Source organism: Pangasianodon hypophthalmus, chromosome 6 (genome assembly GCF_027358585.1).
Source record: "Pangasianodon hypophthalmus isolate fPanHyp1 chromosome 6, fPanHyp1.pri, whole genome shotgun sequence".
Taxonomy (NCBI): domain Eukaryota; kingdom Metazoa; phylum Chordata; class Actinopteri; order Siluriformes; family Pangasiidae; genus Pangasianodon; species Pangasianodon hypophthalmus.
In genome coordinates, this window is record NC_069715.1 from 3706443 (window position 1) to 3728607 (window position 22165).

General features: G+C 39.5%; 2 protein-coding genes across 3 annotated transcripts; both read left to right on the plus strand.

Moving 5' to 3' along the window:
• Positions 1–4367: 4367 nt before the first annotated feature.
• slc33a1 (solute carrier family 33 member 1) lies at positions 4368–11641 on the plus strand. The gene is made up of 7 exons (XM_026927776.3): positions 4368–4539; positions 5455–6226; positions 7302–7504; positions 8034–8218; positions 8892–9009; positions 9349–9564; positions 10314–11641. Exons 2-7 carry the CDS (start codon positions 5497–5499, stop codon positions 10479–10481), a joined length of 1620 nt encoding a protein of 539 aa, XP_026783577.1. The 5' UTR covers positions 4368–4539; positions 5455–5496; the 3' UTR covers positions 10482–11641.
• Positions 11642–12931: 1290 nt separating this feature from the next.
• Positions 12932–20103, plus strand: c18h3orf33 (c18h3orf33 homolog (H. sapiens)). 2 transcript variants are annotated; one of them, XM_026927041.3, is made up of 5 exons: positions 12965–13772; positions 13928–13987; positions 15211–15364; positions 17176–17336; positions 18495–20103. In XM_026927041.3, the coding sequence occupies exons 1-5, from the start codon at positions 13668–13670 to the stop codon at positions 18765–18767; spliced, it is 753 nt and encodes a 250-aa protein (XP_026782842.2). In that variant the 5' UTR covers positions 12965–13667; the 3' UTR covers positions 18768–20103. The 2 variants fall into 2 exon arrangements, with proteins under 2 accessions (XP_053090841.1, XP_026782842.2); XM_053234866.1 differs by lacking the exon at positions 13928–13987 and having other exon boundaries at positions 12932–13772.
• The last annotated feature ends 2062 nt before the right edge of the window (positions 20104–22165 follow it).

The following is a 22165-nucleotide window of genomic DNA, read 5'->3' on the forward strand; positions in this document are numbered from 1 at the left end:
TCTTGTCAGTTATTTTATAGCCACGCCCCCAACTCTCCTTCCCATGTTTATAGAGCTGGAACTCGGCTTTCAAGCAGCTGAATATCTGAGTGTGATTGAAAGTGATGTCATGACTGTGCTTGCTAATGCTAATGCTAATGCTAGCTGAAGTTAGCGCAATTGAGATTAGCGTAGTGGTGGCTCAGTGGTTAAAAGAAGCATTTGTGGTGGCGTGTGAGTGGTAATCTATAAGTTGTAATGATATCGTTTCCCACCTCAGCACGTGTGAAATGGGAAAAACATGGACGCCTCCAAGAAAGCGTGTCATTTGTTTACTCTGTTAGAGCACAGAAAACTCATAAACAGCTACTTTAAACGCACTTTTACAGCCACAGGCCTGAACGGCTCCTTGTTCTGTTCTGTTCTAGTGAAACATTCAGGCAACATTCTGGACTGAAACTGCAGCACAGCAACAACAGCGGACAATACCGAGTATTGAGTAGCAACAAGGTAGCCACCAGACAACAGCGAGTAGCAACAAGCTAGTCAGCGGACAATAGCAAGTATCTAGTAGCAACAAGCTAGCCAGCAGACAACAGCGAGTAGCAACAAGCTAGTCAGAGGACAACAGCGAGTAGCAACAAGCTAGTCAGCGGACAATAGCAAGTATCTAGTAGCAACAAGCTAGTCATCAGACAACAGCGAGTAGCAACAAGCTAGTCAGAGGACAACAGCGAGTAGCAGCAAGCTAGACTAAGCACAATAGCGAGTAGCAGCAAGCTAGTCAGCGGACAATAGCAAGTATCTAGTAGCAACAAGCTAGTCAGAGGACAATAGCGAGTAGCAACAAGCTAGTCAGCGGACAATAGCAAGTATCTAGTAGCAACAGGCTAGTCAGCAGACAATAGCAAGTATCTAGTAGCAACAAGCTAGTTAGAGGACAACAGCGAGTAGAGTTAGCAACAAGCTAGTCACCAGACAATAGCGAGTAGCAATAAGCTAGTCAGAGGACAATAGCAAGTAGCAGCAAGCTAGTCAGAGCACAATAGCGAGTAGCAGCAAGCTAGTCAGTGGACAGTAGCAAGTAGCAACAAGCTAGTCAGAGGACAACAACGAGTAGAGTTAGCAATAAGCTAGTCAGCAGACAATAGCAAGCAGCGTTAGCAACAAGCTAGCCAGCGGGAAACTTTGCAAAGCACTGTGACTGTTACAAAGCACTGACACTCGAGACTCCTTCCATAAATGTTTAATAAACATCTTCTTAAAAAAAAAAAAAACAACCACATCAACAATTACATGTTTTTCTTTGTTAAACAACACATTTTATTATTCACCATACAGGACCCTGTGTATGAGCTGTTGCTATAGAAACAGTGAGGTAGAAGGAGCACATTAATATAAAACTAACGAGCTGTGTGTTAGAGAAAAACAACACACACCTTCTGACCAATCAGATTTAAGGATTCACTGGCGACGTGGCGTAAACAGTTATAACTGAAATATTCCATTTATGATTGAAATTAAAATCAAAATGTAAGAGTTTATCATCTTCTACTTCACCGTAAGTGAAGAATTTGAGGGTGTTTTCAGCTTTTGCCAGAATATTTATTTAAACAAGTCTTTGAGCTTTTATTTGAGTAAAGAGGAAAAATCGGGTAAAATCTCCACGGTAGTTTAAGCAGGAGGAGTGACTAGTTTCATACATACGTCTTCAAAATAATAATAATAATAATAATTTTCTTGAGTGAAAACTTTAAGTGTGCACATGCTGCTTATCACATGTCACCAATCTCACGCATTTATGCCTTTAACAAACTCCATGTGGCTCCTCACACTCCACACACACACACACACACACACACACACACTTGTTATCTCAGAAAGACAAAGCACAAGAAGTCTTTTTACACCGTAAATCCAATCACATTCTCCATCAGACTCCACTCAGATTGGACACGCGGTAGCTCCAGACAGACCGGGGCATGTGAAAGGAGTTGAGGAATGAGGATAAGGACGTGTGAAAGGAGTTCTGCAGGATGAGGAATTCAGTAACAAAGACTTTGTTTAATGGCAAATATATAAATCCAAAGATAAACGTAACAGCGAATAGCTTCATACTCACTGTATACGTCCACACCATAGCGTATGAAGTAATGGCTCCTACATGCTAGCTAGTTTCGGGTATATACGATCAGGAGGGTTTTTTTGGGATTGTGGGAATGACAGCCTCATTTTAAAGTTCCTAAACGTGCTCTCAGTGATTCATAAGTTAGAACATACTTTGTAATATTTGGTGAATTTGTCATATTCTAGCAGCTGTTTGTAAAATTAGTGGTTAGCACATTTGCCTTGCACCTCCAGGGTTATGGGTTCAATTCCCTCCTCAGCCCTGTGTGTGTGGAGTTTACATGTTCTGCCCATGCTTCGGGGTTTCCTCCGGGTACTCCGGTTTCCTCCCCCAGTCCAGAGACATGCACTGTGGGCTGATTGGCAGAGAGTTGTGGGCTGAGAGTGTGTGCGATTGTGCCCTGTGCCGTGTGCACCAAGTCCCCTGGGAAAGGCTCCAGGCTCCCCATGATGCTGTGTAGGATAAGCAGTACAGAGAATGGATGGATGGATGGATGGATGGGTTTATTACATCCACCACTAGAAGGCAGTGATTAGTCATGTAGGATTTCTCCTCACTGCAGAACTTCACTACTCCATGGGACACTTCACACTTAACAGATCTTGTGTAAAGAGAATAATCTAACATCAGAAACACAGACTTCTACACACTTTATTTTTTAAAGAACAGATGTAATTTAATTAGCTAGCACATTCACTTCACAAACTAGAGCTGGTGATGTGTAAAGCTGACTAGTAATGTGTAAAGCGGACTGGTGATGTGTAAAGCTGACTAGTAATGTGTAAAGCGGACTGGTGATGTGTAAAGCTGACTAGTAATGTGTAAAGCTGACTGGTGATGTGTAAAGCTGACTGGTGATGTGTAAAGCTGACTAGTAATGTGTAAAGCGGACTGGTGATGTGTAAAGCTGACTGGTGATGTGTAAAGCTGACTGGTGACGTGTAAAGCTGACTGGTGACGTGTAAAGCGGACTGGTGACGTGTAAAGCCGACTGGTGATGTGTAAAGCCGACTGGTAATGTGTAAAACTGACTGGTGATGTGTAAAGCGGACTGGTGATGTGTAAAGCCGACTGGTGATGTGTAAAGCCGACTAGTAATGTGTAAAGCCGACTGGTGATGTGTAAAGCTGACTGGTGATGTGTAAAGCCGACTAGTGATGTGTAAAGCCGACTGGTGATGTGTAAAGCTGACTGGTGATGTGTAAAGCTGACTGGTGATGTGTAAAGCCGACTAGTAATGTGTAAAGCGGACTGGTGATGTGCAAAGCCGACTGGTGATGTGTAAAGCCGACTAGTAATGTGTAAAGCCGACTGGTGATGTGTAAAGCCGACTGGTGATGTGTAAAGCCGACTAGTGATGTGTAAAGCGGACTGGTGATGTGTAAAGCTGACTGGTGATGTGTAAAGCCGACTGGTGATGTGTAAAGCCGACTGGTAATGTGTAAAGCGGACTGGTGATGTGTAAAGCCGACTGGTGATGTGTAAAGCCGACTGGTGATGTGTAAAGCCGACTGGTGATGTGTAAAGCGGACTGGTGACGTGTAAAGCCAACTAGTAATGTGTAAAGCGGACTGATGATGTGTAAAGCTGACTGATGACGTGTAAAGCGGACTGGTGATGTGTAAAGCGGACTGATGATGTGTAAAGCGTACTGGTGACGTGTAAAGCGGACTGGTGATGTGTAAAGGCGACTGGTGATGTGTAAAGCCGACTGGTGATGTGTAAAGCTGACTGGTGATGTGTACTGGTGATGTGTAAAGGCGACTGGTGATGTGTAAAGCCTACTGGTGATGTGTAAAGGTGACTGGTGATGTGTAAAGCGGACTGGTAATGTGTATCTCATGCAATAGACATTAAGTCAAGGTGTTTGGAAAATACACAGAATTAAGAAAAAAACAGCAGCGTTGGTGAATAAAAATAGTAATGTGAGTTTAATTTTTATTATAAAAATGAGATAAATTCATTTATTCATAAAGTAATTTAAAACACCCAGTCACTGTCTATCTATCTATCTATCTATCTATTAATTAATCTGTTTGTCTGCCTGTGTATTTTTCTGTTAATTAATCTCTATCTATCTATCTACCTACCTACCTATCTAGTTAGTCCTGAATGACTCGTTATTCAGTAATCACTATGTACGGTATGAACAGCCACTGACTGAAGCTGTAATGTTAAGACATTAATCTGTCTGTCTGTTTGTCTGTCTGTTTATCTGTCTGTCTATCTGTTTGTCTGTTTTTTTTTTCTGTGTGTTTGTTTGTCTTTTATTTTTAGTTTAAGTATGTTTATGCTAGGTTGTGTGCTGAAAGGCGGAACTCAGAAACGCGGGCATTGCGACACGTCAGCTGAAACTGGCGGAACTATTTGAGTGATGCACACGCACCGGAGCTGCTTCCGCGTTTGGAAAGACTGAAATCATCACCGCCCGGGTATTTTCCTTCTCTGTGGTTATGAATATTGTTTGTATTTTAGCCGAGGTGTCGGTTTAAAGCTGTCGGTTTAAAGCCAGTTTGTGTAGATATTTCTCGTTTATTGACGGGTTGTTTGGTGCAGTTTTAGTGGCTGTTGTCAGGCAGGTGGTGTGTGTGTGTGTGTGAGTGAAAGTTAACCAGGCATGCTTTAGAGATCTGTGGCTTAAATCCTCAGTGACTCACTACTCACTGTTCACTGGAGCATCTAGAGTAGGAAATAAACCCTTTACAGCTCGGTGTGTGTTAGATATATAAATATAAAGATGTAAAATATTGAAAATATTGGTGCTAATGTGTTGGTTGATGTTGAACTTTCATTATTCCCATAATCAGTTAGTGGTTGTTTCCCAGGATGACGTCACAGGGCGGACTTTGTTATTGCTAGCCCAGCTACAATGGTGTTTAATATGAAGAAGTGTAGAAGTACTGGAGACGTAGGTGCAAACACTGTACTCAAAGTCCCAGAATGCAATGCAGCTACATGACGCAGTTGAGCTGAGTTACAGCAGATGCTCACTGGGGTAGCCAGAAGATGAGTGTGACAGAAGAAAGGACTAAAGCGCTGCTGCATCGCTGTCATTAGGTAGAGATGAAGCAAAGTAACCAGAGTGAAAATAGAGCAACGGGTTACTGAAAGTGAAAAAAAAAAAAAAAAGGCCATTCAGAGATTCATTATAAAATAAATAGTGGCCAGTACTGGAGATCACATGTTAATTTTAAAGATTAATCATTAATATGCAGGTTGTTCAGGGTGGATTTTTCCTTTAACACTCTGTCCTAGTGCTTTTGGTTCGCTCTGTTAGTAGTACACTGCTCCTATACATGCTTCCTCATGCTTACTCGTGCATGTTTACACAATGACTCTGCTTCCAGGTCCGTCTCTGAACAAGCTGCTTTGATGACCAGTGAAGAGAAATGGAGCTTTCCGAGTCCATAACCCATATGAATGGGCGACAGAGGAAGTCTGCGGCGATGACTGCGGGCGTGACTGACCGGGAGATGGTGGACGAGGAAGAGGCGCTTGTTCAGGACTCGGACAGTGAGGACGGACGTCCTATAGCGCGCAGCAGCATCCAAGGAGAACTGGGCAACGTGTGTCTGCTCCTCTTTCTCTACGTCCTCCAGGGCATTCCTTTAGGACTGGCAGGCAGCATTCCTCTCATCATGCAAAGTAAAAATGTTAGCTATAAAGACCAGGCCTACTTCAGCTTCGTCTTCTGGCCTTTCAGTCTGAAGCTGCTCTGGGCTCCGCTGGTGGACTCGGTCTACGTGCAGCGCTTCGGGCGCAGGAAGTCGTGGCTCGTTCCCACTCAGTACCTGCTCGGGCTCTTCATGCTGGGACTGTCGTTCACTGTGGATTCTCTCCTGCAGACGAGTGGAACAGGAGGCCCCGACGTGATCACCCTCACCGCCGTGTTCTTCATGCTGGCTTTTCTGGCAGCCACGCAGGACATCGCGGTTGACGGCTGGGCCCTCACCATGCTGTCCAGGGAGAACGTGGGATACGCTTCCACTTGTAACTCGGTAGGCCAGACGGCCGGGTACTTCCTCGGGAACGTCCTGTTTCTGGCACTGGAGTCGGCTGACTTCTGCAACAAGTACCTGAGGTTTGAGCCACAGGATCAGGGCATCGTCACACTGTCAGGTATGGAGACATAATAGTGATGTTTTTGCCAATATGTTTTTAAGATTTAATTAAATTCATTTAAATGTTTATTCAGAAAAGTGGAGATGTCTTGGTTTTTTCAGATAGAGAGAGTGTTTTTAATTTGACCGTTCCTTTACCATTTAATAATGGTCTTTATGCTGGATTGCTTTTGTGAATCTGGCTCTCTAGCTCTGTGTTTGTGTGTGTGTGTGTGTGTGTGTGAGAGAGAGAGAGAGAGAGAGACAGAGGAAGCTTAGTTTTAATGAATAAAAGCCAGGAAGCTGAAATGATTGAATTCAATTTTTACAAAGAGACTTCACCCATACAAAACAGCATGTATCAGGCAAGGGTGAAGGAGGCGTGGCCTCGGTGTCTCTCGGTGAAGGAGGCGTGGCCTCGGTGTCTCTCGGTGAAGGAGGCGTGGCCTATGTGTCTCTCGGTGAAGGAGGCGTGGCCTCTGTGTCTCGGTGAAGGAGGCTCTCGGTGAAGGAGGCGTGGCCTCTGTGGCTTTCAGTGAAGGATGCGTGGCCTCTGTGGCTCCCACTGAAGGAGGCGTGGCCTCTGTGGCTCCCACTGAAGGAGGCGTGGCCTCTGTGGCTCTCGGTGAAGGAGGCGTGGCCTCTGTGGTTCTCGGTGAAGGAGGCTCTCGGTGAAGGAGGCGTGGTCTCTGTGGCTTTCAGTGAAGGATGCGTGGCCTCTGTGGCTCCCACTGAAGGAGGCGTGGCCTCTGTGGCTCTCGGTGAAGGAGGCGTGGCCTCTGTGGCTCTCGGTGAAGGGGGCGTGGCCTCTGTGGCTCTCGGTGAAGGAGGCGCATATTGAATCATGTTCTGCTTTAATTGTATCTCTTTTTTTTTAACATTTGACTTGTCCACATTGGTCATAAGCATATACACAACACACATACACATTATAATTCATTATTAGCCCTGCATGTTACATAAATGTCTACTAGCATTGTTCATTTTAGTTTCAGTGGTCAGTCACTGCATCAGGTTTTCTGGTTACAGATGTTATCATTTCTTACACCTAATTTTTTTTTAACATGCCCGCTTTGTGCCTGTGTGTGTATCAGACTTCCTGTTTTTCTGGGGGATTGTGTTTGTGGTGTCCACCACCCTGGTGGCCCTCCTGAAGTCGGAGAACAGCAGACAGCAGCGCTCCAGGCGGAGACCGAAAGAGGAGACGCAGGGTGTAATGGAGACGTACAAGCTCCTGTTCTCCATCATCAAGCTGCCTGCCGTCTTCACCTTCTGCTGCCTGCTGCTCACGTCAAAGGTACACACTTAGCATTTTATAGAAATGGTGTGTTAAATTAAACATGTAATGTATCTTTTACTTCTGAAGACTGCAGCGTCATCGCTCGTGTCGATGGTCATTCAGTAGGTGAACCTTAAGAAGAGAAGAAATCTTTTAACAGGAAGCCACTGTGTTCTTCCATTTCTATTCACTGTTAGGTGCAAAAGTTTGCATCCCCCATGATTTTTGATTTGAGAAGTTGGACATTGAATTGAGACATCCAAAACACAAGACAATATTTAAAAAAAAAAGATTTGATTAAAAGAAGTCATAGTTTTGCTATAAACAGACAAATTTGGCAGATTTGTGGAGAGGACATAACTGATATCATTTTGTTTTTCCCTGTTAATATTTTAAAATGTAATATTCCAAAATGTTATTACTTGTTTTAATCAAGAAACATCAGTGACACCTAACACACTAAATATCTTGATGTTATAAACTGAAATCTGATCAGATAAACTGTCATCTATTCCCACATAAATCTCTCTCTTTTTCTCCCACGCAGATGGGGTTCTCGGCAGCAGACTCAGTGACGGGGCTGAAGCTGGTAGAAGCTGGAGTGCCAAAAGCTGAGCTGGCGCTGCTGGCTGTTCCCATGGTTCCTCTGCAGATCCTGCTGCCGCTCATCATCAGTAAATACACAGCCGGGCCTCGACCGCTCGACATCTTCTATAAAGCCTTTCCTTTCAGGCACGTACGGCATGATTTTTTAAAAGTTAAAGCTTCATGTGTAATCTGTTTTTTTTTTTTTTTTTTTTTTTTTTCCAGTCTAGAAGAGAGTTAATTAGCAATGCCTCCATCTAGCCAGTTGTCTAGGATCATGCTGACTCAAAGTCAGTCATGCTGGAGGCAGATTATATGTTAGACAGTGAGTGAGGCATCATACAGGAGTCAGCATAGGTCAAAGGTCGTCAGTTGGCAGATGGCGTAGTTTAGCGGCTGCACTTTTACTTTAAAGGTAATATATTAAAACGAGCGCAGTAATATAAACCTGTGATTTGGAGCTGCACTACTGTCAGAGCTGCTGTTATAGAAAACTAATCAACACCTTCCCTTCTGACCAATCAGAATCGAGAGCATAACAGCACTGTAGTATTTGCTGCTCTTTGAGCGCCTCAGCACAGAGTATAGTTTTATATATTATATAGTAATAATAATCATGCATGCGTTAACGTAAATACTTCATATTCACTGTAAATCGGTTTGTTTCATCATCTCAATGCTGACTATAGTGCGATAGCTTTTTCACATGACCTGTTACTCACCCAAACTCCAACAGATTATTATGAGCCTGTTATCTATAACTGAGTGACGTCAGTGTGTTAGAAATGCTCTGCTGTGTGTGTTTCTGTGCTGGCTGCAGGTTGCTGATCGGTCTGGAGTACGCGCTCCTCGTGTGGTGGACCCCTAGTGTAAAGCAAGAGGATGGCTTTCCTGTGTATTACTACGCTGCGGTGCTGCTCAGCTACGCTGTACATCAGGTCAGTCTGCTTGTAGCATGTGTCAGATATTACAGAAGTGCTGAGCCTGACACTGGAGACTCCTTCCGTAAATGCTAAATAAACGTCTTCTTACAGAAAACTTCACCATATCAAGAGTCAGACTTTTTTTTTTTTTTTTCTTTCTTTCAAATCCGTGCTCACAAGTCCCTGTGTAAGTTGTTACTATAGAAACGAGAAAGTATTGTTCTGAGCTGCACTATTGTCAGAGCCGCTGTTATAGAAAACTAATCAACACCTTCCCTTCTGACCAATCAGAATTGAGTGTTCAGTAGCTTTCTGTTTAAATATCATTTAAATATGTGTCTGTTTCTCCACTAGGTGGCGCTGTACAGCATGTTTGTGGCCTGCATGGCGTTCCATGCTAAAGTGAGCGACCCGGTGATAGGAGGCACGTACATGACCCTGCTGAACACTGTGACCAATCTGGGGGGGAACTGGCCATCCACTGTGGCCCTGTGGCTGGTCGACCCGCTCACGTCGAAACAGTGCGAGGGGGCTGCGGGGCAGACGTGCGGCTCGGCTGAAGAGGCTGGGGTCAGTCCTCCGTCTCCTCATATAACACACAATCATAACGAGAGAGAATCTGATCCACACTGACATTCAGAGTTAGTGAGAATCAGGACAGTCTTGATTTTTATTTTGTTTTTAATCCATAAAGTGATTGTAAAGTGCACTGTAATATTTATTTATTTATTTATGAGCATTATGTGTAGTTTGAAAAAATTCTCACTTAGTTCAGTCTTTCATTCTATTGCATCATATTGGTATAAACTGTAATAAATTTCCTCACTTAAATGTGTCATGTAAAAGCCATAATTTTAGAAAAAATGAAAAAAAAAAAAAAAAAAAAAAAATCCTGGATCAACATTATCATTATTATTAATTATGAAGGGTGTGAAAGGCTAATAAAAACAGAATAAGAGAAGTAGCAGAAAAACAGAAGAACAAATGTCATAGAAATTCCCAAAATAAATAATTAATAATAATTTAATTATTAGAAAATAATAATAAAATAACCATAAAATAATCAAGTAATAGAGAAACTAGTTTGTTAGAAATTTGATAAAGAAGGGAATTGTAACTTTGTAAACATTAAAATGAAATATTTACTACAATTATAAATAAATAACTAACAAAATAAAAAAATAATTAAATAGGTTTATATACTTACTTATAAAATGATACAACAAATGTATTTTTTTTTCTCTATTTCTTCAGCTTTTTAAAATTCTACCTGTAAACAGAAAGGCAGTGTCTGACTCGGTAATGTTTCTCTTCCTCAGCTGTGTGTTAAAGAAGGCGGCGTGTGTGTGACGGCTCTGGACGGTTACTACGTGGAGTCGTTTGTGTGTGTGCTGATCGGACTGGCCTGGTGGATTTTCTTCGGCAAAAAAATTAAGCGGTTACAGGAAGAGAGTCCATCAGCTTGGCAATGCAGGATACAGAAATAACACGATTATACCCGGACTCTAAACAGAGGCTAACACTGGACCAATAGGAGAGCAGTTAGAGGGATCTCATTTGCATAACCCTGACTGAATTTTATTTCTCGGTAATGTTAGAATTTTTTTAATTGAAGTATTGTCCTCCCAGTGAGGATATTTGCTCTCCTGCTCTACACTCGTTAGTGGATTTTCAGACTTTTGGTCGAGCTGTTTGTGAACTGAAGAGAAAAATGAACGGTGTGGATTAAATCAGTACGATTTTCTGTACTCGGATCTCCACTGTGGTCGCTCGCTCTGTTTCTCCACCTCAACCACGGGGTTCATAAGGGACAAAGTACACTCCCTTAAAACTCCTACATTTCCACTGCACTCACAATCAGGCTTCATTTCACAATTCCCTGCAAATCTTTGTGCCTTGTGAGTTTTTGTGTTTGTTTCGTTGTTTTTCTGGAGATGTTGTTGCTTTTCCTCGTCTTGAACATGAGAAATCCAGCTGCAATTCCTAATACTGTGTTTAATCAATAGAGAACATCTGAAAAAATGTTCACCCTTATATAACTCTCATCGATATTATATAGAATAATCTGAATTGTTTCATTTTATTGTTTAATGGATATTGCCTTAAATTAAAAAAAAATGATGATAATGAGGCAGTATTTCCTGTTCACCAGCATCACAACACTTCAATAAAGAGAAATGGATTTTTTTTTGTTTAATAACAAGACTGCAATCACTCCTCACATCTGGATTTGGAATCACAGTCTCATTTTTTTTGTCATTGTAGACTTGACATTATAATTTGTTCGGATGTAAGATAATTATTTGACCCCTGTTCTACATCCTGATGAGTTTATCCTGCTTCTTCTTCTTTTTCTTCTTCTTTTTGATCATTTATTACATTTAAATAATTATTATATTATAATAGTTAAAATATTATAATATATTTATAATTATAGCATTATTTTTATAAAGTGTTAATTCATCACGATTAATTATAAAGGATTAATACTATTGTTACATATACATATGATTTTTTACAAATTATTTTATTTTATTTTAACAGTCATCACATATTTTAACTGTATATTATCCAGAAGGAAACCAGGCAAAGAAACATCCCTGCTTTATAGGGGAATTCCCTTTTAATAAAATAAAACTTTACTGTAGATGAAGCTGAATTTAAGTTATTTACTATTATCCAAATCAGGTCCTGCTAATTTTTCTCCGTTTTTTATTATTATTTATTATATTTGGTAATATTAGCGATTTAACGTGACGGCACAAGGCCACGAAAACTCAGACATGACTCAAGAGCCTGATACAGACTTTATCTCCTTCTTGTTTTCTTCCACTTATTTTTTATCAGAATGTTAAAAGGTCAATTGAAAGCATCGGACTGACTTCAACGTACCGGTCTTTGGCTGAAAGAAATGTCTGTGTGATGTTCATGTTTCTGTGACGCATTGTAGTCATGGCATTTGCTCATAAAGCAGCGCTGACGCTTCACTGATGTCATTTGTGTCACCAGCACTTTGAAGAATCGACACGGTGTAATAGTGGAACACTAAATAATCGACCTTACTTTATACTTTACTTTACTTATTCTTTATTTTTAACTTTAATCATACTTTTTTTTGCTGTATGAACTGGATATGTTTTTGCAGGAGAGCCACAGTTACAATGTGAATGATGAAAGATGTAAAATATTTTAAAATGGACACAGTTCTGAGGAACAGAGTACATGTTTTTTTTTTCCAGCTGCATTCCCAAAGTGTCTAAATGTCCAAGAACTCTGATGCATATCTTATGTGTAATTAAAAGAGCTTTATGCAGTACAAAAGCTTGTTTTTTTTTAATTACTGTTAGAAGATAGCTGCCTGGGGTTCTCTACCCTGGGATATTTTCTAATTAGGCCATTTTATAGTATTATTTTAACTATACCCATATGTGCTTGTTAAAAATCCCATTCCAGATTTACAGTAGTCCCCTCCTATAAAGTTGTTCTTTCATGTTTGGAAAATCACCGAGAAAATGCCTGAAATGAAAGCAGAAAATGTGTAATCGTGGATGGTGAAATTTTCTGTAAGGAGTCTCCAGTATCAGCGCTTTGTAACAGTCAGAGGTGAAGCTTTAAGTTTTCTGACATTGAAAAGCAGTTTGTGGTTTAGTGATCAGTAACGTTTTATTGTTTTATTACCTTCAAGAGAGGCTGGTGAGGGAATAACTGGTGATAGCTGCTCTAATGTAAGTGATAACAGGAACTTGTGTCATGGACATTCCACAGCATTAAATGTACTACATACTACATGGACAAAAGTATGTGGACACCTGACCATCGCACCCACATGTGCTGTTCTAATAAGCTCCACTCTTCTGGGAAGCTTTCCACTAGATGTTGGAGCGTGGCTGTGGGGATTTGTGATCATTCAGCTACAAGAGCATTAGTGAGATCAGACACTGATGTTGGTGAGGAGGTCTGGGGTTCAGTCGGTGTTCCAGTTCATCCCAAAGGTGTTCAGTGGGGTTGAGGTCAGGGCTCTGTGCAGGACACTCGAGTTCTTCCACTCCAACCTTCACACACCATGTCTTCATGGAGCTCGCTTTGTGCACAGGGGCATTGTCATGCTGGAACAGGTTTGAGCCTCTTAGTTCCAGAGAAGGGAAACTGTAATGCTACAGCACACAGAGACATTCTATACAACTGTGTGTTTCTGACTTTGTGGCAACAGTTCGTGGAAGAACTACATACGAGTGTGATGGTCAGGGGTGCACATACTTTTGGCCATAGAGTGTATATAACTATTATATAGTTATTGTAAGTGTTATAGTATATTTTATCTATCATTAGAGAGAATGCATGATCAAATCTGTCATGTTATCTAGTTTTATGATTATTTCTGTACCGTGTATTTATCCTAGCTGCTTTACTGGCTGTTTACATCAATTTAGACTCAACATATAAATAATCAACAGTGCATGTGTACAGATATTTACATCACCTGTGATCTGTTGTCTGTAGATTTTCTGAAAACCTCTTCAATATAAACCCAAACTCAGTTCCTCAGTCTCTCCACAGCCTGGCGTTGACCTGAAACGAAAACGCGCTTCTTATTTTGGCCCAATTCGCTGTCCGTATCTAAGGGGCGGGGCTTCCCCTGCAGTTGTTTCCGGTATTTTCATTTTGTAAACAACATGCCGGACTCGTGTAGTGACCAAACAGAGACAGAGCAGAAACATTCCCGAAATATTATAACCGCACTGTCAAAGCTTGCTGATGAAAATCTTACTCTTGTCCGGGTAAGGAGTTTCATTCAGAATGAAATATGTAGACGAGCTTTGTTGGGTTATGTCACGTCATCATTTATTTTAATTATTTATTTTTTTTGATGAGATATTTTGTTTGCTTTCCTGAAATTGATCAGTGGAATTATATTGGTGTTTTTGTCCCACAGAGCATCAGCACAGGGCTCGCAGTAGCCGGTGTGATTATAATAGCAAGAAGCATCAGGCTGGTAAATATAAAAATAAATACAAATATAAATATATTCTATCATTATATGCACTTTAAGACTAAAACGAGTGGATGATCGTTTATGTTTCAAAGAATTACATTTATTTGAACTGGAATATAAATTATAGCATTATATTCAGCTCTCATCTGCAATCCTGAAATGTTTTTATCTACTGATGAGGAAAACGTGGCAACACGATGACAGTACAGTATTCTGGCGACACCTGCTGGTCAAATGCTGTAATTGCTGTAATAAAAAAAACCCAAAACTCCTGCAAATGAATATCTAAATAAATGAATGAATGAATGAATAAATAAATAAATATTCTCGTTTGTTTGTGCTTTAAAACTGTTAATTCGTTTGTTAAAGTAATATTAATTATGATGTGATTATTCAATTTCTTCTCTTTAATATTGTGATTGTTCTGATTTGTGCATTAAAAATGTTAATCTTGTGTTTGTTCTGTTTGTTCTTTAAAAGTATTATTAATATTAAATAAATATTAATAATAATTATTATTTGTTACTCTGATTTGTTATTTAAAATGGTGTTTTCTATGATTTATGCTTTAAAATAGATCTTTTTTTTTTTTCTGTTCGGGCTTTAAAAGTATTAATATTAATATTAATATTACTATTAATATTATATTCCTATTACTATACCATTACTATTACTATAGCTGATTAATATTAAGTATATATTATATTATATTATATTGTATTATATTATATATGTAAGTGAATGGCTGAGAATAACTTTACAGTAAAGTAAATGATTGATATTACTTAAAATTACTTAAGTAGTTATTACACAGAGTGTCTGAAAAGTCAGGAACCAATGAGAGTAAAACTTATAATTAATTTTGTATTTATTATTTACAACATATGCTCTACATTTTCACACTTACACTCTGCACATTTTCTCAGCTGCTGTATCATGTTTTCGGGAATTTTGCTCAACATATTCCCATTGGGTCCTGACTTTTCGGACACCCTACTGACAGGGTTAACATAAGTCCTTCATCTGCTCTGCAAGTGCTTGCACAAATGATGGACCTAAAGACCATTTAAACAGGTTAGAATGTTAATGATTGTAATCCTACAATTAAATATTAATGTTTATAGTTATTTAATCACTCAAACTATTAGTGTATGATGCTAGAAATGAATGGAGTATCCATGGTCATGTGCACGTGTGATCTTTTTTCCATTTTTGCTCCTCAGATGACCAAATTCAGCTCCCCGTCTGAAATCCCGGCTCGCTTCATAGAGAGAAACGTCAGCATTAGAGGAAAAGTCAGAAGTGTAACGGAGAGAGGGCTGGAAGTGGAGCATATCCCGATACATGTCCCATTATTGTCATCTTTGCTGACTAAACGTAAGGACAAAGACACCCCCTCCTCCTCTACCCCCTAACAAGACCCCCATCACTAAACCCACCCCAAAAGACCCAATTAAAACTGCATCAGTGGGGCAGAAATGTCACTTCCCAGCTGTCAGGAGGACTGCTGTGTTCATCTGGACAGCTGGCGCAATCAAAAATTAATCCATGCTCCAAATCCCAGTGAGGTTTTGTGTAGAGTCGTGTCTGGTTTAGGAGTATTTAAAAATCCTCTAATCATCTCAGTATGCTTAACACTAGAAATCATGTCTAGTTCATGTTATTATCCTTCTTCTGTAAGATCTTACAATCTTTTTCACTTTATAGCTTTTTTATTATAAAAATGTAAAAGAGCATCTTGGGTAAGGGTTATTCTGTTCATACTAGCGGTGTGTCGTTTGAACAGTTCGGCTCTGTGATTCGGCTCTTTTAAGTGAACGGTGAGAGACAACTCACACATATGAGAAGGTTTTCTAATTAGATATAGGCAATGCCTTTACTGTAATGGATTTCTTTTAACATGTGTTTGACTTGGCTATGTTTAGTCGCCTCTTTGAGTCGGCTCTTTGAGTCAATTCTTTTAAGTGAATGGTGAGAGCTGACTCACATATATAAGCATGTTTTTTTTTTTTTTAAATTATATATAGCCAAAGCCTTTACAGTAATGGATTTATTTATTTTAGTTGGCTCTCTAAGTCCGCTCTCTGAGTCGGCTCTCTGAGTCCGCTCTCTAAGTCCGCTCTCTAAGTCGGCTTTTTTAAGTGAACGGTGAGAGCCCACTCACATATATGAGTGTGAGTATATGCAATTGATGGATTTTAGCATGCTTGGCTTGGCTATGTGTAGTCAGCTCTTTGAGTCGACTCTTTTAAGTGAACGTTGAGATCTTGTGCGTATGAGTGTATTTTTTTTTTATCCCATAGGCAGTCTCTTTACTGTAATGGATTTATTTTAACATGTTTGACTTGGCCATGTTTAGTCATCTCTTTGAGTCAGCTCTTCGATTCAACTCTGTGAGTCGACTCTTTTAAGTGAACAGTGAGAGATGACTCACATATAAGAGTGCATAAGCAGGTTTTTTATTAGATATATACAGTGCCTTTACTGTAATTGATTTATTCTGGTGTATTTGACTCGGCTATGTTTTGTCGGCTCTTCACACAGAAGCATTTTGATACAAATTTTGATACATGCTGATTTTCGTGTGTGAATATTAAATAGATATAACTAAAAGGATTGTAAATGCGTTATCAATACGGCCCTCCTGAACCTCGTTTAAGGGGTTTGAATAGTAGCATTTGCAAGATTACAAGATTTAGTGTGTAATGAAATATCGCAGTAAAGCCATTAGTGCAGAAAGACTCTCTGGGTAATTATATTACATGATGGAGGTTTCCTTTTAAATAAGCTTCACTTAGCACTGTGTAAAGCAGCTATTGGATTTTATTGCCAGCTGCAGTGAAGATAAAGAGATTATGGCTTTTATTCTGCTCTGACTTGTGTGTTTGTTCCATATTGCTCTATCTTGTCCTGAATTTCTTTATATAAATAACAGAACAAGTGTTGTACTTTGTATACAATCATCTCTGCAGTGTTTCTCAATGAGGACACTTTCTCTATAGCACCACTTTTTTCTCAGTGGAACGTTATCCTCAGTAATGTCCACAGAGACCTCCTGAAGATGGACAGCGTTAAACTCGCTTGACTCTTCCCATCGTAAAAGCCACTTTGAAGTACACTCCTGTTGAAACCGGTATTAAAGGTGTCACCAGATAACCAGCCTGGTGTCCTCTTGCCCTCACTGGCAGGTCAGGTCGCGACCCCGCTGCGTGTGTGTTTGGCCGGGGTGGATTTGACACCACAGGGCCGTGACTGGCTCACTGAGACGCTGAAGACGGACGAGGCGGTGTGGCTACGACTGATCAGCCGACAGGACGAGAGCCTCCACTGCTTGGTGTCACTCAGCGGGGTACGTCTGAGAGTAAACACACATCACTGCTTCACGTCATACCATGAAACAGTCTGCTCGTAAACACACGTCAGTGTGGTGCATCCGCTTCTGCTTGTCAAGAGAACTTCTACAGTTAACTCCAGAACTATTATTAACATGCAATAATTTGATCTTAAACACAAGAGGAAGCTGAAGCTGTTTTATAAACAGGTACAATTGGCCCATGACAGACTGTAAATAAAGGCATTAACACACATTGGACATTGGACATGATTGGACATGTAACATACTTTTTGGATTGTCAAGTGCTATAAAGAGATTCAAAAAACACCAGTCTGTCAAAACAGCCAGGTTTTTGTTAATTAATTTATTTTTTGGACAATAAGCCACTCTGGGTTATCAGGCACATGGCCATAAATAGTGTCTGCTCAAAAAAAAAAAAAAAAAGAATATGTTCTTATTGTGATCAAATTCTTTGACATTTTTACAGTAAAAAAGTGTGTGTGTATATATATATATATATATATATGTAAACAGAGATAGATTAAAAAATATAGTCCATTGTAGATCAGCCACAGCAGCGCTTCGGCTACCATACACACACTCATGATTTCTCAGGTTACAGGGTGCCATTACTTTTGTTCCACTTGAGTGGCTTGTCTTTTTTTTTTTTTTTTGCAATTTATGTTTTAGAATTGCTTTCTGTCAAGTCATTAACATTAAAACAACCAAATTTCACAAAATTTTCATTAAATTTGTGTGTATTTATTTATTTACTTACTTATTTATGAGATTAAAAAGGTTAAGAGCACACCACTGAAGATGGAGGTTTTGGCAGTATCTGTGTGGAACAGTCTTTTGTTGTGTTTCGCTGTTTTAATTTGGGTATTGGTTCTATTTTGCACAGAAATAGCTATAATTTTTGACATTTTTTTTTTAAAACTAGGCAGTTGCCAAAGCTAGGTGAAAATTACACATTAGCTTATAAATTGCAACACCTTGAAGGCAATCAGTAAGAACATTTGATAGACTGCATCTTGTTGATGCATCAGAACCTTTTGGAGATTGTGGTATCTTGTTGTTTATGCACATTAATCACAAGACGGTGATGTTTTCATGAAGTAAAACCCTCAGTGATCTTGTTTAGTCTGAGTAGCTGTGTTCCTCTCCCTGCAGGGTTTTCTGTTTAACACGTGTATAAATGAGGAGATCCTGCTCTTGGGTCTGGGCAGGACGGCGCCTCTCCACGGCCTCGACCCTCACTCGCGTCTCTACTGGAGACTTCACGCACGACTGCTGAAGTGTGAGCTCAGGGCTGAGAGGAAGGGCCAGGGCCTCTGGAAACAGGAGAATCTGAGAGAAAAGGTCACACAAGCCATCAGAAATAACACCGTGATCACAGCCATAAAGAGAATCATAAAGTGGATGTCGAGGACGAAGGACCAGTGAAGAGGTGATGATGAAAAATAAACGTGAAGTGTCATGGACACCTGTGATGTGCATGCTGGGAGAAATAGTTTGGATAATAAATATGTATTTTGGTTGTTTTGGTGGTGTAATTAAACCAGTTGTGTTATTTGCAAAATGAGTATTCAAGCTGCCGCATTTAGCTGTTTCTAAACAGAGCGTGTTAATACTGAGATCTGATCCAGTCCACTGAAGTGTTTTATGCAGTAAATGTTTGAGATGTTGTCCACCTCTCAAACATGCACCATACCCTCTGTTTAGAGTTACATTTAATGTCCTAGCAAAACAGTTTAATTTACGATATATAATTTATGTACAGTTTATGTTAATGTGTTGGGCCTCATTTATCAATCTTTTACCGAAGTTGTGTGTAAATGTCTTCGTAGACCAAACCATATTAAAAGTTTCTGCCAGATTTACAAAAATGTGATTTTCTGTGCATATTGATAAACAGTAATCAGCCTTAAATGACTAAGCACATTCACAGCACAGCTGAATTTTTATATTTAGCCACATCCCAAAACTATAAAACGCAAAGCTCACAGCTGAAAATGGCAAAATGATGAACGCTGAAAAAGCACCTCCTAAGCATGACATGCGCTAAATCTCCCAGTAATGTAGCTCAGCCATTGCAGCATGTTGGCTACCATATACACACACATACACACACACATGCTAACTCCTCCTCCTTTACAGGGCAAACAGCTAGTCTGAACAGCTAGTCTTATTTGTCTTAATTTCCTGATTTGTTTTGGAATTGCTTTCTTTTAAGTCATTAATATGAAACACTGAGTTTCACAAAATGCTCATTAAATTGGTGTGTAACTGAAATAAATAAGTGATTTAACCTTGACAGCGTAATCTGTGTATAAAATTACAGGAATAAAAATGTTTCCAGCACTAACTGGATATTCACTACATGTCTTGTGTAAATGCTCCTGTGAACGATTTATGAATAATTTTGTTTATATCCAGGTTGATAAAAGAGGCCCAATATTGTGGAACCTTAGTTCATGTTAATATTTATGTTATAGAGCTGGAACTCGGCTTTCAACCAGTCGAATGTCCGAGTGTGCTTGAAAGTGATGTCATAACTCTAGTTAGCATGCTAAGGTTAGTTTAGGGGGCGGAGCTTTGTGTACATGGGTAGCAATGGGGCGGATCCAATGAGTAAAAAAATTATTCAACTCCACCCATTTAACCATTAGAGTTTTTTTTCCCCACAAATCTTACCTTATGCACCTTTAAAGTGTACGAATTTCACTGTAAAGTATCTTGTAAAGTCTGCTGTTCATTCTTAAAGTGTGTCTAAAGGAAAGTCTGGATTGTGTTTCTCCTTTTTTGTGTTTCTTCCTGTTTTTGTATCTCACAGCCTAATGTGAGTTTCCTAAGGGCCAGAATCAGCCTCGTTATTTAACCCGCCTTGCAAGTGTGTCTCCCGAGTCCTTCAGGATAATCCCGATGACTGAGAGCCTGCAAGCTTCTCCTCTCCCTTCTCTTCATTTACTCATATCCCACAATTCCCCTGGCTTCTTTTCCCCTTTAAGTAGGTGGAGGGGGAGTGTATTGTCACAGTGATAAAGCAGTGTGGCTCTGCTGGTGAACTCACACATAGACAATAGGGATGGGGTGGGGGGTGCGGTCACCATAGAAACGCCAAATCCAGAAGACAAAGTGCACTAAGGAGGTACACTCTGAGGGTCCTAGGGGCCTAGACCACAAGAAGGGGGATAGTAAGTGAAAGAGAGTTGGGAGAAGAATGAATCAAAGCGGAAGGGGGGGTTGAGAAGGGAAAACTTTTCAGACTGCCTGAATAGAAGATGGCGCTTCAGAAGATCCGTGTTTTTTTTTTAATTACATGACATGAACTAACGAAGACAACTAAATGTGAAGTTCGAATGTTTGTATTAATGCGTGAAGGCACTGCAACATAAAATCATTCTCGTGGTGGAACACTATGAAGAATTTACTACAAAGGAAGCAAATCATCTAATATGGCAGGGTGTCAGAGCAACATTACATTTTTTTATGAGGATGAAAATAGTCAATAACAGGGTGGCGTGATGACGCAGAGTTACTTAAAAAATGATGCGTACTTTTCATCATTTCATTTATACTTGCGTATAATGTTTTATAAAGTCTGAGAGACAAGTTAGTTCCTGGTCTAATTTATGTTATAGCAGCTATAAACAATCTTTCCCTCACTACACTCTTTTTCTCTCTCTAAGTTTTTAAGACAAAAAAAAACAGCTTGTCATGTTAGCAAGAAACCACAACACATAAACTCTTCTGTCCTGAAGACTTTCCTCCTGCTGGAAAACTTGATATTACAAAGTAAGCCGTCACTGGAGACTCCTTATGATAACGTTAACTAAAAGTCTCCTTATTTTATACTTCAAAACTTCACCATATCAACAATTATGCATTTTTTTAAAATCTCTGTTAAATAACAAAACTTTTTAAAATTTGTTTTTAATTATTAGACTTAAATCAGGAGCTGCAGCTGCACTACTGTCAGAGCTGCTGTTATAGAAAATGAATCAACAACTTTCTGACCAATCAGAAGCTGTGGTATAATGCCTTTTGCCAAATAAAATATAACACCTTTAGTCCTTTTATGGATCAAAAACATTTTTATGTTATTCAAGGAAAAATAAGAGGAGAAATACAGTCAAATAAATTTAAAAATAAATTTAAATTTATTTTAATGTCTATATTTGATTTAGATTTATGATTCCTACTTTATACAAATACTATTTGTTGTTTTTAAATTAAATACCACTAGTCTGTTTTCTATCTCTCCTTTTCATTCTTTTATTACATTTGACTCAATGAAGGTTTAATGGTTTATTTAACTAATGGAACACCGCTGTTCTACTTGTATTGTACTCTACACTAGTACAGTTAGCATTAACAGAATTAACAGTATCGTGTGTGATAATACTTGTGTATTATCACACACTACTCTACAGACCTTCTTGTTAGTGACTTTGGAATGATTTAATGAACTGAATTATTAAAGCTTTCCTTCTTGGTGTTCCTCTAACGAATAACAAAAGCAGTACAGGAAGAGAAATAGCTCGTCTTCTTGGGGATGCAGGGTTGAGACTCGCTGTGCTGTGAGTTAAGAGTTAATCCCATGGCTGTCCCGCTGTGTGGGAGACATGAGGAGACGCTGTAGAGCGGACAGGAGGACCACTGAAGAGGAGGACATGCTGCTGACTCAGCTCTTAGCAGTGCTCAGGCTGTATTCTCTAAAGCTCGCAATATCTCATTAGTCAAAAAAAAATATATATATATAATTTACACAAAGACCTCCTTATGTCAAATATAATCAATCTGCCGAGACATGTTTTTAGTTTTTTAATGAAGCTATGAGG

What these genes read in the sequence shown, in the direction of transcription:
- c18h3orf33 (XM_026927041.3), top strand. Translation starts at nt 13,668, where the DNA reads ATGCCGGACTCGTGTAGTGACCAAACAGAGACAGAGCAGAAACATTCC. An exon ending in AAAATCTTACTCTTGTCCGG is followed by an intron (nt 13,773 to 13,927) that starts GTAAGGAGTTTC and finishes TTTGTCCCACAG; the next exon opens with AGCATCAGCACAGGGCTCGC. An exon ending in GTCATCTTTGCTGACTAAAC is followed by an intron (nt 15,365 to 17,175) that starts GTAAGGACAAAG and finishes CCTCACTGGCAG; the next exon opens with GTCAGGTCGCGACCCCGCTG.
- slc33a1 (XM_026927776.3), top strand. Translation starts at nt 5,497, where the DNA reads ATGGAGCTTTCCGAGTCCATAACCCATATGAATGGGCGACAGAGGAAG. An exon ending in TATAAAGCCTTTCCTTTCAG is followed by an intron (nt 8,219 to 8,891) that starts GCACGTACGGCA and finishes TGCTGGCTGCAG; the next exon opens with GTTGCTGATCGGTCTGGAGT. An exon ending in GCTCGGCTGAAGAGGCTGGG is followed by an intron (nt 9,565 to 10,313) that starts GTCAGTCCTCCG and finishes TCTCTTCCTCAG; the next exon opens with CTGTGTGTTAAAGAAGGCGG.